The sequence below is a fragment of the Musca vetustissima genome, unplaced genomic scaffold (genome assembly GCF_032173495.1).
Source record: "Musca vetustissima isolate MV318-11 ecotype Yass unplaced genomic scaffold, APGP_CSIRO_Mvet_v1 utg34763, whole genome shotgun sequence".
Taxonomy (NCBI): domain Eukaryota; kingdom Metazoa; phylum Arthropoda; class Insecta; order Diptera; family Muscidae; genus Musca; species Musca vetustissima.
The window spans coordinates 77128-92928 of record NW_026879410.1 but is presented as its reverse complement, the minus strand read 5'-3'; the positions used below and the strand labels follow the sequence as shown (position 1 = coordinate 92928).

At 36.7% G+C, this 15801-nt stretch overlaps 1 protein-coding gene across 1 annotated transcript in view; it reads left to right on the top strand.

Moving 5' to 3' along the window:
* The window catches only part of LOC133324309 (uncharacterized), an 85255-nt gene that overhangs the window by 28985 nt on the left and 40469 nt on the right, over positions 1-15801 (top strand). The window contains exons 3-4 of the mRNA XM_061533155.1: positions 5890-6109; positions 6231-6328. Of these exons, the coding sequence (XP_061389139.1) occupies positions 5890-6109; positions 6231-6328 (318 nt within the window). The remainder of the gene's footprint in view (positions 1-5889; positions 6110-6230; positions 6329-15801) is intronic.

The window sequence follows — 15801 nt, the reverse complement described above, 5'->3', positions numbered from 1 at the left end:
TTTATTCGGAGGTCTTTTGTGTGTGTTTATACCCTTCACCACACTGTGGTACAGGGTATTATGTCTTTGTGCATATGTTTGTAACAGGCAAAAATAATCGAGATAGACCCATGGTTCCTTTTGAGAATATGCATAGAATCACTTTCTGAATCGATTTATGCATGTCCGTCCGTCCGTCCGTCTGTCCGTCTGTCCATGTTAAATTGTAAACAAAGTACAGGTCGCATTTATGATCCGATTTGGATGAAATTTGGCATAGGTCACTTATTCGGCCTAAGGACGAATTGGGAAAAATCGGTTCAGATTTAGATAAAGCTCCCATATATATATTTAACCGATTTAATGTAAACGGTCCCTATATATCTTTCGATTTGCACGAAATTTGGTACAGCCTAATCATTTAGGTCTAGAATTATGTCTGCCAAGTTTCGTGAAAATCGGTCCAGATTTAGATATAGCTTCCATGTATAGTTTCGTCCGATTTCATGTAAATGGTGCACCAAAGTCCCTATATATCTTTCGATTTGCACGAAATTTGGCATAACGTACTGAATTAAGCCTAGAGTGATGTCTGCCAAGTTTCGAGAAAATCGGCCCCGATTTAGATATAACTCCCATATATAGTTTCGTCCGATTTTATGTAAATGGTGCCCCAAAGTCCCTATATATCTTTCGATTTGCACGAAATTTGGTACAGCCTAATCATTTGGGTCTAGAATGATGTCTGCCAAGTTTCGTGAAAATCGGTCCAGAATTAGATATAGCTCCCATATATAGTTTCGTCCGATTTCATGTAAATGGTGCCCCAAAGTCCCTAGATAACCTTCGATTTTCACGAAATTTGGTACAGCCTAATCATTTAGGTCTAGAATGATGTCTGCCAAGTTTCGTGAAAATCGGTCCAGATTTAGATATAGCTCACATATATAGTTTCGTCCGATTCCATGTAAATGGTGCCCCAAGGTCCCTAGATATCCTTCGATTTGCAGGAAATTTGGCATAACGTACTGAATTGAGGCTAGAATGATGTCTGCCCAGTTTCGCGAAAATCGGTCCAGATTTAGATATAGCTCCCATATATAGTTTCGTTCGATTTCATGTTAATGGTGCCCCAAAGTCCCTATATATCTTTCGATTTGCAGGAAATTTGGCATAACGTACTGAATTGAGCCTAGAATGATGTCTGCCCAGTTTCGAAGAAATCGACCCAGATTCAGATATAGTTTCGTCCGATTTCATGTAAATGGTGCACCAAAGTCCCTATATATCCTTCGATATATTTGGATAGAGCTTCCACATATATTTTCGCCCGATTTTAAGTAAATTGGACATCAAACTCTTCATGCTAGTCAGGTTGACATCAAATTTTGCACAACGTACAAAATTGAGCATAGAATTACGTAGTTGCGTTTTCTAGAAGTACAGACATAGCCCAACAGATAACCTATTTATATTTGATTGAAGTCGATTTATATAACTTATGGATATATAGGTAGATTCACATTTAGATAAATATCACATATTTTATTTCATCCAATTTCATGTTAATAGTCCTGTTTAATATATCCATAGTGGTGAAGGGTATCATATAGTCGGCCCCGTCCGACTTTACTACTTTCCTTACTGGTTTTGTTTTGCTTTTTTCTTTCTTTTTTGGCAATTTGGAGCATGGATTCCTCTTCCCAACCATTAGCCAGCCAGCCAACCGTTAGAGTAGATTTTGGGCAAGTGAGTTTCCGTGTGTGTGTACGTGTGTGTGGGTTTTTGGCCCCATGATAAATTCATTGCCTTGTTCGTGGTCTATGGCCAAGCTATTATTGTTATTATTTTCATTTTTTTTTATTGTGTGTTGTGTTTCTTCTTACTGCTTCTGCTCTGGGGTGTTTTTGTTGTTGTTTGTGTTGTTTTTGTACAACATTTGTTTTGTTGTTGCTTTGCAATTTAATCTGTTTTCAGCACGGCATATAACAGCAGTAGCTCTCAGGCTCTCTTTCCGGCATAGCGCACACCATCACTTCAAATGTCAATAAACTTGTTCATATTTTTTGTTGTTGTTGTTGTTTTGGTTGTTCTTCTTTTTTTGTTGTTTTAAAGTTTTTTGTTTGTTTTCAAATTTTTTTTTTTGAAATACTTTATTTGTTTAATGAAATTTTTATGCAAATTAAAAGAAGAACAACATCAACAAAAACTGTTCTACTAAAGCAATGAAAGTTAAATGTTGGCTGCTGCTGCTGCCTGGGATCCGGTCGTTCTCTAGACCCCCTCCCCATCCATACGGTTTCTTCTTTTTCTAGTCTTTTTAAAGTGCAAATGAATTTTTAAATTTATGTTTTCATTGGTGGCCGGCCATAAAAAACACATAGTGGTGGTGTAGATCCGTAACAGATTTCTAGACATAAACTACTACAAAAAAAAAAAAAAAAAAAAAAAAAACAAAAAAAAAAAAAAAAAAATATTTTTTAAAGACTTGAAGAGCTTAAAAATTTTTTGAATAAATTTTGGAGGCCAATTTTTAGATATTTTCTAAAAAATCATTAAATTTTGTACATTTTTAAACTATTTATTAACTTACCGTTAACTATTTGGAGCCGCAAGGACATCCGCCTTACCTAAGCGGACATTTAATGAGATCCTCTAATATATAGCGGACTTCTAATGAACTTCTACTGTACTAATGGAACCTCTAAAGAGCTTCCATAATACTAATTGGACCTCTTCAGAGCATTTTCTATACAAAATCGTTCTCTAATAACCACATCTGTACCTAATCGGACCTATAAAAAACTCTTCCTAACCTAACTACACCGCAAAGGACCTCTATCGAACACTTTTTATATAAATTATATCTTTAATAATTTGATATTTTCCTAATCGGACCTCTAACAACCTTCGCCTTACCAAATGGATCGCTAGAGAGGTACTCTTATACATGTGGAACTTTCAATGAGTAGAATTTCATTGAAAGTAGTAATGGAACCTCTAAATAGCTTCCACACTACTAGTTGGACCTCTTGTGAACATTTGGTATTTCTAATAACCTAATCGAACCTCTAGCGACCTCTTAAGAGTACATTCTATATTACTTCGATCTCTAATAAACTGATATTTTCTTTTTTACGTAATGGGGTCGCTACTGAGCTGCTTCTATACGTGTCGGACTTCTTATGAACTCCTACTGTATGAATCGTACCTCTAAAGAGCTTCCATACTACTAGTTGGACCTTTTATGAGCATTTTCTGTCTCTAATTACCACATCCTAGCTAGCCTAATCGAACCTCTAAGGACCTCTTAAGAGCTCTTTCTTTATATATTCTATCTAATAACCTGATATTTTCCTAATCGGAACTTCGAACAACCTTTGCCTTACGTAAGGGGATCGCCAGTGAGCTCCTCCTATACATGTCGAACTTTCAATGAGCTTTTGCTTCACCTGTCGAACCTCTCAAGAGCTTCCATACTACTAATTGGACCTCTTCTGAGCATTTTACATACGAAATCTGTGTCTAATAACCACATTCGTACCTAATCTGTACCTCTCCCAACCTAATCGAACCTCCAGGGACCTCTTAATAGCTCTTTCTATATTAATTAGATCTGTAATAACCTGATATTTACATAATCGAACCTTCGAACTACCTTCTTCTTCAATAATGGGATCGTTAGTGAGCTCCTCTTAAACATAATAATACTAGTTGGACCACTTATGAAGAGCTCCTTTTTTATTAGTTTGGTCTGTAATAAGCTGACATTTTCCTCATCAGACCCTCAAACAACCTTTGCCTTACGTAAGGGGATCGCCAGTGAGCTTCTTTTATACACATGGAACTTTCAATGAACATCTACTGTACTAATAGAAACTCTAATGAGCTCCCATAATATTATTTTAACCTCTTATGGGCATTTTTTATCTCTAATAACCACATCCGTACCTAATCGGACCAATAAGAGCAACCTCGAAACCTGATCACATCTCTAAGGACCTCTTAAGAGCACTTTCTATATTAGTTCGACCTCTTATGAACATTTTCTAATCGGACCTTTAACAAACTCCTTCTAACCTAATTGAAACTCCTTCCGTACCTAATCGGACCAATATGAGCAACTTCGAAACCTGATCACACCTCTAAGAACCTCTTAAGAGCACTTTCAATATTAGTTCGACCTCTTAGCAACATTTTCTAATCGGACCTTTAACAAACTCCTTCTATCCTAATCGAACCTCTAGCGAACTCTTAAGAGCTATTTCTATATTAATTCGATCCGTAATAACCAGATATTTTCCTCATCTGACCTCTAAAAACCTCCTCTGTTTTGTAAATGAAAAGATCTTTAATTACTTCCTCCTTACTTGAGCGGACCTCTAAGAACCTCTTCATACCTCTCATGTTCATTTACTATACAAGTCGGATCGCTAACGGGCATGTTAGACCTATTATGAGCACTTTATATGCATATCGGACTTCAAATGGACCTCTACTATACTATTCGAACCATGATGATCTCCTCTGCACTAATTGAAGTTCTTATGATCATGTGCTATATTATTTAGATCTCTAAAAAAAGTCCTGCTTATCTGATCGGATCTCTAACAACTTGCTCCTAACCTAATCGGACTTTTAGTTAGACTTCTAAAAAACCCCTCCGGAAATACTTACCTTACTTAAATTACAATCACTTCTTAAACAAATTCGACCTCTGACAATTTCCTCTTAATGTAATCGGACATCTAATGAGATCCTCTTAACCTAGTTGGACCTTTAACAACTTCCTTTTAACCTAATTGGACTTCTAACACCCTCCCCTTAACCTAATTGGACCTCTAACACCCTCCACTTAACCTAATTGTACCTCTGATAACTTCTTCTTAACCTAATTGGACTTCTAACATACTCCTCTTAACCTAATTTGTCCTCTAACACCCTCATCTTAACCTAATCGGACCTCTAACATCCTCCTTTTAACCTAATTGGACCTCTAACGCTCTCCTCTTAATCTAATTAGACCTCTGATAACTTCTTCGAACCTCTAATAACCTTCTCTTAACCTTATCGGACTTCTAACAACTTTCCTCTAACTAAATCGACCTGTAACAACATTCTCCTAACAAAATCGGACCTCTAGCAACCTCCTATGAATCCGATTGGATCTTTAATGACCTCATCTTAATCTAGTTGGGCCTCTAACAACCTCCTACATACCTAATCGAACCTCTAACAACATCTTACCCACCTAATGGGACCTCTAACAACCTCCTCTAAATCTAAACGGACCTCTATCTACCTCTTGCCAACCTAATCGGTGCTTTAACTACCACCTACATAAATAATCGGATCTCTACCAACTTCCTCATAACCTCATCGGACCACTAACATCCTCCTCATTACCTCATCGGACCTCTAACAACCTCATATTAACCTAATTGGACCTCTATCGACCTCTTATGACCTTATCGGACTTCTAACAACCTTTTCATAAAAAATCGGACTTCTAACATCCTTCTCTTACCCTAAATGGACACTAACAACCTTCTAAATACCTAATCGGACCTCTATCAACATCCTCTTAACCTAGTTGAACCTCTAACAACCTGCTTTTATCATAATTTTACCTTTAACAACCTCCTACATACCTATTCGGACCTCTAAAGACCTCCTCCTAACCTAATTGTAGGTCTAATGAGCTCCTACAATACATGCCGGACTTCTAATAGGGTCTTTTAGAGCTCCAAACCTTATTTTTTTAAACGATTTTTTTGAAATACAACCTAAGCTTCAAGCAACGATTTTTAAAAATATTTTGGATATTTTGGGACCCATTTTATACATTTTGTTAAAAAATTCTTCTTTTTCATATTTCTAATCTCTCCCCACTTTTCTCTCTCTTTTCAGACTAATCAAATACCCGAAAGTGAACGCAACTATTATCTAAGGAAAAAACCTGCCTCCGTTGTGGAACGTGCAAAATTTGTGTGTTATACCTGCGGCACTGATGCCCCCTCCTCACAATTAAGACTGGTCTATTGTTGTCCAAATGCCGAACGTGAACCCTACTATCCATTCATAAAACAAATGACAGCTTATAAGAATGCTAGTCCCATTAGCCCGCAAGGTAAGCCACTGAGCAAAGCAAAGCGAAGAAAGAAAAACACCGACAAACAACCGAAAAAACTAACTTTTTTTTTGTTCTTTCTCTCTCTCTCTCTTTCCCTTTGATCTTCTCGCCCCTCTAGGCATGGTGCAAATTTGTTCCACATGCTATGAAAAACACTCTAGTCGCGCCGAAGGTGTACAACAGTCATCAATTGGTGTTTCATCAGCTGTAGAAAAGGTAAGCGGAAAAGCAATATGGGCAAGAAGGAAACTAAAGAAGAAGGTTGAAAGAAAATCTGAAAAAGCGGTTTCAGGTCATCATCATCATTTATCATTTGGGAAGAAGTAATTAGGGAAATAGTGCGGGGTTTTTTTGGGGGGAAAGTTTTAAAAAATAATTAAATATAAATTCATGGAAAAGAATCTGATCTGGTTCAAATGGGGTCTATGGTTGCAACAAACACATATTAACTTAGTCGAGCCTCTAACGACCTTCTCCTAACATAGGATAATACCTTAACAACGTTACCTTTTACATTCAGACCTATAGGTGTCTGCTTCATATCCTCCATAACTAATTGGACCTGTAATAACTAAACCTCTTTTAATAAAATTTACCTTCTCTTACCCTAATTGGACCTTTAATGAGCTCTTCTCAGCCTAGTTGGACCTCAAACAACCTTCTCCTAACCTAATCGGACATCCTCTAAACCAAATTGGATCTCTAAAAACCAGCTCTTAACACAACTGGACCTCAAACAACCTCCTCTAAACCTAGTCGGACCTCTAAAAACCGTCTCTTAACCTAATTGGACCTCTTACAACCTCCTACATAACTAATCTGACTTCTGACAACCTACTCTTAATCCAATTGGTCCTCTGACGGGCTCCTCTTAACATGATTGGACCTCGAACAACTTCCGGACCTCTAATATACTCCTCCTAACCTAATCGGACCTCTAACAACCATCTCATAATTCCTCTTAACCCAATTGGACCTCTAACAACCTCCTCTCAGCCTAGTTGGACCTCTAACAATCTTCTCGTAACCTAATAGGATATCTAATAAACTCCTCTTAACCTAATCGGACCTCTAACAACCTCCTACATAACTAATCGGACCTCTGACAATCTTCTCTTTATCCAATTAGACGTCTAAGGAGCTCCCTTATGCTGATTGGACCTTTAACGAGCTCCTCTTAGTCCAATTAGGCTTCTAATAAACCCCTGAAGCTGAATTGTTGATTTCCTAACGGAAATCTTATTCAGACACGCTGAATTGTTGATTTCCTAACGGAAATCTTATTCAGACACGCTGAATTGCTAATTTCCTAACGGAAACCTTATTCAGCTAAGCTGAATTGAAGATTTCCCATAGGAAACCTTATTCAGCTAAGCTGAATTGAAGACTTCCTATGGAAACATTAATTCAGCTGGGCTGAATTGAGGATTTCCTATGGAAACCTTAATTCAGCTGGGCTGAATTGAAGATTTCCTATGGAAACCTTAATTCAGCTGGGCTGAATTGAGGATTTCCTATGGAAACCTTAATTCAGCTGGGCTGAATTGAAGATTTCCTATGGAAACCTTAATTCAGCTGGGCTGAATTGAAGATTTCCTATGGAAACCTTAATTCAGCTGGGCTGAATTGAAGATTTCCTATGGAAACCTTAATTCAGCTGGGCTGAATTGAAGATTTCCTATGGAAATCTTAATTCAGCTGGGCTGAATTGAAGATTTCCTATGGAAACCTTAATTCAGCTGGGCTGAATTGAAGATTTCCGATGGAAACTCTAATTCTTCTGGGCTGAATTGAAGATTTCCTATGGAAACTCTTATTCAGCTTGGCTGAATTGAAGATTTCCTATAGGAACTCTTATTCAGCTTGGCTGAATTGAAGATTTCCTATAGGAACTCTTATTCAGCACGGCTGAATTGAAGATTTCCTATAGGAAACCTTATTCAGCTAAGCTGAATTGAAGATTTCCTATAGGAAACCTTATTCAGCTAAGCTGAATTGAAGATTTCCTATAGGAAACCTTATTCAGCTAAGCTGAATTGAAGATTTCCTATAGGAAACCTTATTCAGCTAAGCTGAATTGAAGATTTCCTATAGGAAACCTTATTCAGCTAAGCTGAATTGAAGATTTCCTATAGGAAACCTTATTCAGCTAAGCTGAATTGAAGATTTCCTATAGGAAACCTTAATTCAGCGGGGCTGAATTGAAGATTTCCTATGGAAACCTTAAGTCAGCCGGGCTGAATTAAAGATTTCCTATGGAAACCTTAATTCAGCCTGGCTGAATTGAATATTTCCTATAGGAACTCTTATTCAGCCGGGCTGAATTGAAGATTTCCTATAGGAACTCTTATTCAGCCGCGCTGAATTGAAGATTTCCTATAGGAAATCTAATTCAGCCGCGCTGAATTGAAGATTTTGTATTAGAACACTTGTTCAGCTACGCTGAATAGAAGATTTCCTTTGCGAAATCTAATTCAGATGGGCTGAATTAAATATTTCATAAGGGAAGTCTAATTCAGCTAAGCTGAATTGAAGATTTCCTATAGGAACTCTTATTCAGCTGGGCTGAATTGAAGATTTCCTATAGGAAACCTAATTCAGCTAAGCTGAATTGAAGATTTCCTATAGGAAACCTAATTCAGCTAAGCTGAATTGAAGATTTCCTATAGGAAACCTTATTCAGCTAAGCTGAATTTAAGATTTCCTATAGGAAACTATATTCAGTTAAGCTGAATTGAAGATTTCCTATAGGAAACCATATTCAGCTAAGCTGAATTGAAGATTTCCTATAGGAAATCTAATTTAGGTGGGCTTAATTGAAGATTTCCTTTGCGAAACCTAATTCAGCTGAGCTGAATGGAAGATTTCCCAACTGATTTACTTGTCACCTCCGTTCGTTTGGTTGAAGGTTGCTGCAAACATTTCCATTTCCTTTAAATCTAGGTTTTTCTCTCTTTTTCTTATTGATATTTATGCATGAATTATTTATAATTTTCCATGGATCTGTCAATCGGTTCTGCTCCATCGTGTCGTGTCGTTTCGTCTCTCTCTTTCTCGTCCTCTCCTTGCTCAGTCTTGATGATGCAAAATCAAAAAAAAAAAATAAATAAATAAATAAATTTACAATTGATGTCAATATTGAAAGCAAAGAAAACATTACTCACAAGCATGGTGAGAGGGTGGTGGTGAAGAGGGGGGTGGGGGGCTGAGGACCATTGTCAGCATGTGAAATAAAAATTATTGTCATTCTTTCGCTTTCATTGACTGCCTATCTGTTCCACGAACCCTCAGTGTGTCATTCTATGTCTCCTCTTATCAGTCTGTCAAGTGTTTCGCGGTTTGGTTCTCGGTTTCCGAGATTATAGATCGACCGAATCAACAACCGAACGAACGACCAACGCAATTGTTAAGTAAGAAGTACAGCTCATCCAAGTTTTTTTTTTATTTTTTCTTCTTCTTTCCATTTATTTTTGGTTGAATGTCTTTCTACATTTTTTTTTATTGTCGGCCGGGGTTTAACCTCTGTGGTGGCGTAGTGCTCTCTCAGGCGTAACAGAGAGATAACCGAAGTCAAAGTTGTTGCGCTATAACAACCAAGAGGTTATCACTTAACAGCAATGAAGAAAAAAGTGTGTATTTCGGACGGACAGACAGACAGACAGATAGACCAAACGAGGCTTATCCTCATCGGCATCGAAAGCAATACTGCTGCTGATGAGGCCAAAAGGTTTATTAAAGGTGGTCCACAGAACTACAAATAGATTAAGCGAAAAATAAAAAGCCTCCTTATCGGCAAGAATAATAGAAAGTTGGCTGTTTGTACTGGAACAGGGTGGGGAAATGCGGTTGGGGTTGGGTTGCTTTTGAAGGTTATTGTATTGCGCCTAATGGCCACGGAACTATCGATGATGATGATGATTAGGCAATCAGTCGGACTTTCACACATAGTATGCGCATGGGGAAAAAGTTTCCCAGATGATTATCTTATCAGCCAGCCAGGCAGGCAGGCATAATGATTTGGGAACTTCATTTCGGAATTGTCATTTAATTTGTTGCATACGAGGAGAACTAGTTCACGTTTTTGGTTGTTGTTGATTTATTTTCCTGGGCTTATCTCAAGTCTGTCTGTCTGTCCGTCCGTCCGGCTCTTCCATTATTAATTGGTCATACTCGAAAATATTCTTTCAATGTTATTTATAAATCACAATCATTATAGAATAAAAAAGAAAACAACCACATCAAACACATAAATGGAGGTAATATTCGGATTATTATCAGGCCTTCCATCCTGATAACAAATGGGTGTATTCCGGGTTATCTACGACAAACAAACAAGCAAATATTAAATGTTGTGTGTTATATGATATTTCAATTAAATGTGGGTTAATACAAGCAAAATAAATTAAATTTTTAGGAAATTTCCGAGGTAAGGCTTAATTCAGCTAAGCTGAATTGAAGATTTCGGATGGGAAACCAAATTCAGCTAAGCTGAATCGAAGATTTTCTTATGGAAATCAAATTCAGCTCAACTAAATTAAAGATTTCGGGTGGGAAAGGTAATTCAGCTAAGCTGATTTTAAGATTTCGGTTGGGAAAGGTAATTCAGCTAAGCTGAATTGATGATTTTCTTATGTAAACCAAATTCAGCTGAGCTGAATTAAATATTTCCTAATGGAAAACAAATTCAACCAAGGTGTATTGAAGATTTCGGGTGGAAAAGGCAATTCAGCTAAGCTGAATTGAAGATTTTATTATGGAAATCAAATTCAGCTTTGCTGTATTGAAGATTTTCTTATGGAAACCAAATTCAGCTAAACTAAATTGGAGATTTCGGATGGGAAAGGTAATTCAGCTAAGCTGAATTGAATACTTTCTTTTCGAATTCAAATTCAGCCAATGTGAATTAAATATTTTCGGGTGGGAAGCCTAATTCAGCTAAGCTGAATTGAAGATTTCGGGAGGGAAAGGTAATTCAGCTAAGCTGAAATGAAGATTTTCTTATGCAAATCTAATTCAGCTAAGCTGAATTGTAAAGTTCTTAAGGGAAACCAAATTCAGCTGGTATAAATTGAAGAATTCGAAGTGAAACCCTAATTTAGCTGGTATAAATTGAAGATTTCCAAGTGGAAACCTAATTCAGCTAGCCTAATTTGAAGATATGCTAATGGAAATCTAATTCAGCTAGACTACATTTTGAATTTCCTGCTTGAAACCATATTCAGCTAGCCTAAATTGCATATATTCTAACATAAACCCTATTCAGCTAATCTAAATTAAAGATTTTCTACGGGAAACCTAATTCAGCTGGGTTAAATTGAAGATTGGATATGAGAAACTAAATTAAACTGAGTAAAATCGATGTTTTCCTATGGGAAACCAAATTCAGCTGGGCTAAATTGAAAATTTCTTATGGGAAAATTAATTCAGCTGTGTCGAATTAAAGATTTCATATGGGAAACCTAATTCAGCTAGGTCAAATTAAAGATTTTCCAAAGGAAATCTAATTCAGTTAGTCTAGATTACAGATTTCTAAAATAATACCGTATTCTGCTGGTAAAAAGTTAAGATTTCCTAGTGGAAACCTAATTCAGCTAAACCGAATTGAAGATTGCCTAGTGAAAACCTAATTCAGGTGAGTTAAATTGTAAATTTCCGAAGCGAAACATAATTCAGCTGAGCTGAATTGCAAATTTCGAATAGAAACCTAATTTAGCTAAGCTAAATTGCAAATTAACTAAAAGAAACCTAATTCAGCTGGGCTGAATTTGAGAATTCGTTGTTGAAACATTATTCAGCTGGGCTAAATTGTAGCTTTCCTAATGGACACCTAATTCAGATGAGCTGAATTGCAGATTTCGTACTGAAACCCTAATTCAGTTGGGCTAAATTGTAGCTTTCCTAATGGACACCTAATTCAGATGAGCTGAATTGCAGATTTCGTACTGAAACCCTAATTCAGCTGGGCTGAATTGAAGATTTCCTATGGAAACCTTAATTCAGCTGTGCTGAATTGAAGATTTCCTATGGAAACCTTAATTCAGCTGGGCTGAGTTGAAGATTTCCTATGGAAACCTTAATTTAGCCAGGCTGAATTGAAGATTTCCTATAGAAACCTTAATTCAGCCGAGCTGAATTGAAGATTTTTTATGGAAACATTAATTCAGCTGGGCTGAATTGAAGATTTCCTATTGAAACATTAATTCAGCCGAGCTGAATTGAAGATTTCCTATTGAAACCCTCTAAATTAATTTATTCCTTGACAACATTTTAATTCAGCAAAGTTTTTCCCTTGTTAATTATTAAAAATCATAAAAATTGTTAATTGTTATCTATGTATGAACTTGTATATTTGAATTTCCATAAAAAGATTTCTTTTGGTGGTCCCTTAATTAAATTTCACACCTGCCCTCCACTCGGCGACTGATAAACGAAAGCCATTCTGTGTTTACACCATGATCGCCTCATCATCACCATCATTTTATATGGCCATGTTCTGGCATGCTAAGCTAAACCTTATCTCACATTAATATGGCAAATAAAACCCACATTTGTTTCATTTTTATTTTTTATTGTGGGGAATTAACTCAAATCTCCCTCCCCCGAGAGTTAGGGAGAAGGGGATGGGGAGAGGGGAAAAACAACAAAAAACCGGAATAAACAGAATAAAAACACAAATGATTGGTGCTATAAATAATGATCTAATTAAACATTTGTCTGGAATTGTTAAACAAATGTGAAATAAAGAAAGCAAAAACAACAACAACAACCACAAAAACAAACAGAAATACCAGATATCGTGGTGGCATTACCCTAACCTCCTTGCCTCACCCCTCACCCACTTAAGCCGTCTGGCCTAGGGGGTAATGCTTAAGAGGAGTAGTTCTGTGGCTCTGTTATTCTTCTGCTTATCAGTGACACAATATGGAGTACAATGTCAACAACAACAACAACTGAAATACAACACCATGCCAACAACAAAAATATTTCAACGATATACAGCAACAACAACAACAAATTGAAATGAAATGCCAGAATATACTTGAAATGAGCAGTTAGTTTATAGACTTCATCGTCATTATGATTATTATTTTAAGTACCCTCGTAATAAACATAATGTGTGTGATGAATATTGGGCCCGTCCGACCGATAAGATAGCACTTGACGACGACGACGGTGGTAAAAAATTTTATATGAAAGCCACTTGGGAGTGTATAAGAAATTATAATGGGTATTTTTTATATATCTAAAGTTTTTTTCTTGAAGAATATTTCAATTCAGCTTAGCTGAATTAGGTTTTCATTAGGAAATCTGCAATTCAGCAAAGCTGAATATGGGTTTCAATGGGAATTCTTTAATATAGTGCAGCTGAATTAGGTTTCCAGTAGGAAATCAGCAATTCAGCTAAGCTGAATTTGGTTTTCGACGGAAAATCTGCAATTCAGCTAAGCTGAATTTGGATTTCGATGGATAATCTGCAATTCAGCTAAGCAGAATTAGGTTTATGATGAAATATTTGCAATTCAGCTAAGCTGAATTTGGATTTCAACGGAAAATCTGCAATTCAGCTGAGCTGAATTTGGGTTTCGATGGAAAATCTGCAATTCAGCTAAGCTGATTTATGTTTCCATTAAAAAATCTTCAGTTCAGCTTAGCTTAATTAGATTTCCAGTAGGAAATTTACAAGCCAGCTAAGCTGAATTAGGTTTTCTGTAGAAAATATATAATTCAGCCGAACTAAATTACGATTCCCATTAGAAATCTGCAATTCAGCTCTGCCGAATAATGTTTCTCATAGGAAATCTGCAATTTACCCAGCTGAATTAGGTTTCACATAACAAATCATGAATATAGCGCAGCTGAATTAGGTTTCCCATACAAAGTCTTCAATTTAGCTCAGCTGAATTAGATTTTCCATGGTAAATCTTCAATGTAGAACAGCTGAATTAGGTTTGCCATATGAAATCTTGAATCTAGCGCAGCTGAATTAGTTTTCCCATATGAAATATTCAATTTAGCGAAAACCAGCTGAATTAGATTTTTCATAGTAAATCTTCAATATAGAACAGCTGAATTAGGTTTGCCATATAAAATCTTCCATTTATTCTTGCTGAATGAGGGTTCCCATCGAAAATCTTCAATTTAGCCCTGCTGAATTAAGGTTTCCATAGGAGAACTTCAATTCAGCCCAGCTGAATTAAGGTTTTCATAGCAGAACTTCAATTTAGCCTGGCTGAATTAAGGTTTCCATAGGAAATCTTCAATTCAGCCTGGCTGAAATATGGTTTCTATAGGAAATCTTCAATTCAGCCCGGCTGAATTAAGGTTTCTATAGGAAATCTTCAATTCAGCCCGGCTGAATTAAGGTTTCTATAGGAAATCTTCAATTCAGCCCGGCTGAATTAAGGTTTCTATAGGAAATCTTCAATTCAGCCCGGCTGAATTAAGGTTTCTATAGGAAATCTTCAATTCAGCCCGGCTGAATTAAGGTTTCTATAGGAAATCTTCAATTCAGCCCGGCTGAATTAAGGTTTCTATAGGAAATCTTCAATTCAGCCCGGCTGAATTAAGGTTTCTATAGGAAATCTTCAATTCAGCCCGGCTGAATTAAGGTTTCTATAGGAAATCTTCAATTCAGCCCGGCTGAATTAAGGTTTCTATAGGAAATCTTCAATTCAGCCCGGCTGAATTAAGGTTTCTATAGGAAATCTTCACTTCAGCCCGGCTGAATTAAGGTTTCTATAGGAAATCTTCAATTCAGCCCGGCTGAATTAAGGTTTCTATAGGAAATCTTCAATTCAGCCCGGCTGAATTAAGGTTTCTATAGGAAATCTTCAATTCAGCCCGGCTGAATTAAGGTTTCTATAGGAAATCTTCAATTCAGCCCGGCTGAATTAAGGTTTCTATAGGAAATCTTCAATTCAGCCCGGCTGAATTAAGGTTTCTATAGGAAATCTCCAATTCAGCCCGGCTGAATTAAGGTTTCTATAGGAAATCTTCAATTCAGCGAAAACCAGCTGAATTAGATTTTTCATAGTAAATCTTCAATATAGAACAGCTGAATTAGGTTTGCCATATAAAATCTTCCATTTAGTCTTGCTGAATGAGGGTTCCCATCGAAAATCTTCAATTTAGCCCTGCTGAATTAAGGTTTCCATAGGAGAACTTCAATTCAGCCCAGCTGAATTAAGGTTTTCATAGCAGAACTTCAATTTAGCCTGGCTGAATTAAGGTTTCCATAGGAAATCTTCAATTCAGCCCGGCTGAATTAAGGTTTCCATAGGAAATCTTCAATTCAGCCCAGCTGAGTTAAGGTTTCTATAGGAAATCGTTAATTCAGCCCAGCTGAATTAAGGTTTCTATAGGAAATCTTCAATTCAGCCTGGCTGAATTAAGGTTTCTATAGGAAATCTTCAATTCAGCCTGGCTGAATTAGGTTTTCAATAGGAAATCTTCAATTCAGCATGGCTGAATTAGGTTTCCAATAGGAAATCTTCAATTCAGCATGGCTGAATTAGGTTTCCAATAGGAAATCTTCAATTCAGCCCAGCTGAATTAAGGTTTCTGTAGGAAGTATTCAATTCAGCCCAGCTGAATTGAGGAATCTGCCTATATTTTTTATCAATTTTGAAAAACACACCTATTATTTTTCCGGCTAACCGCTTTTAGCTGCTTTCTTTTGAAATTATCAC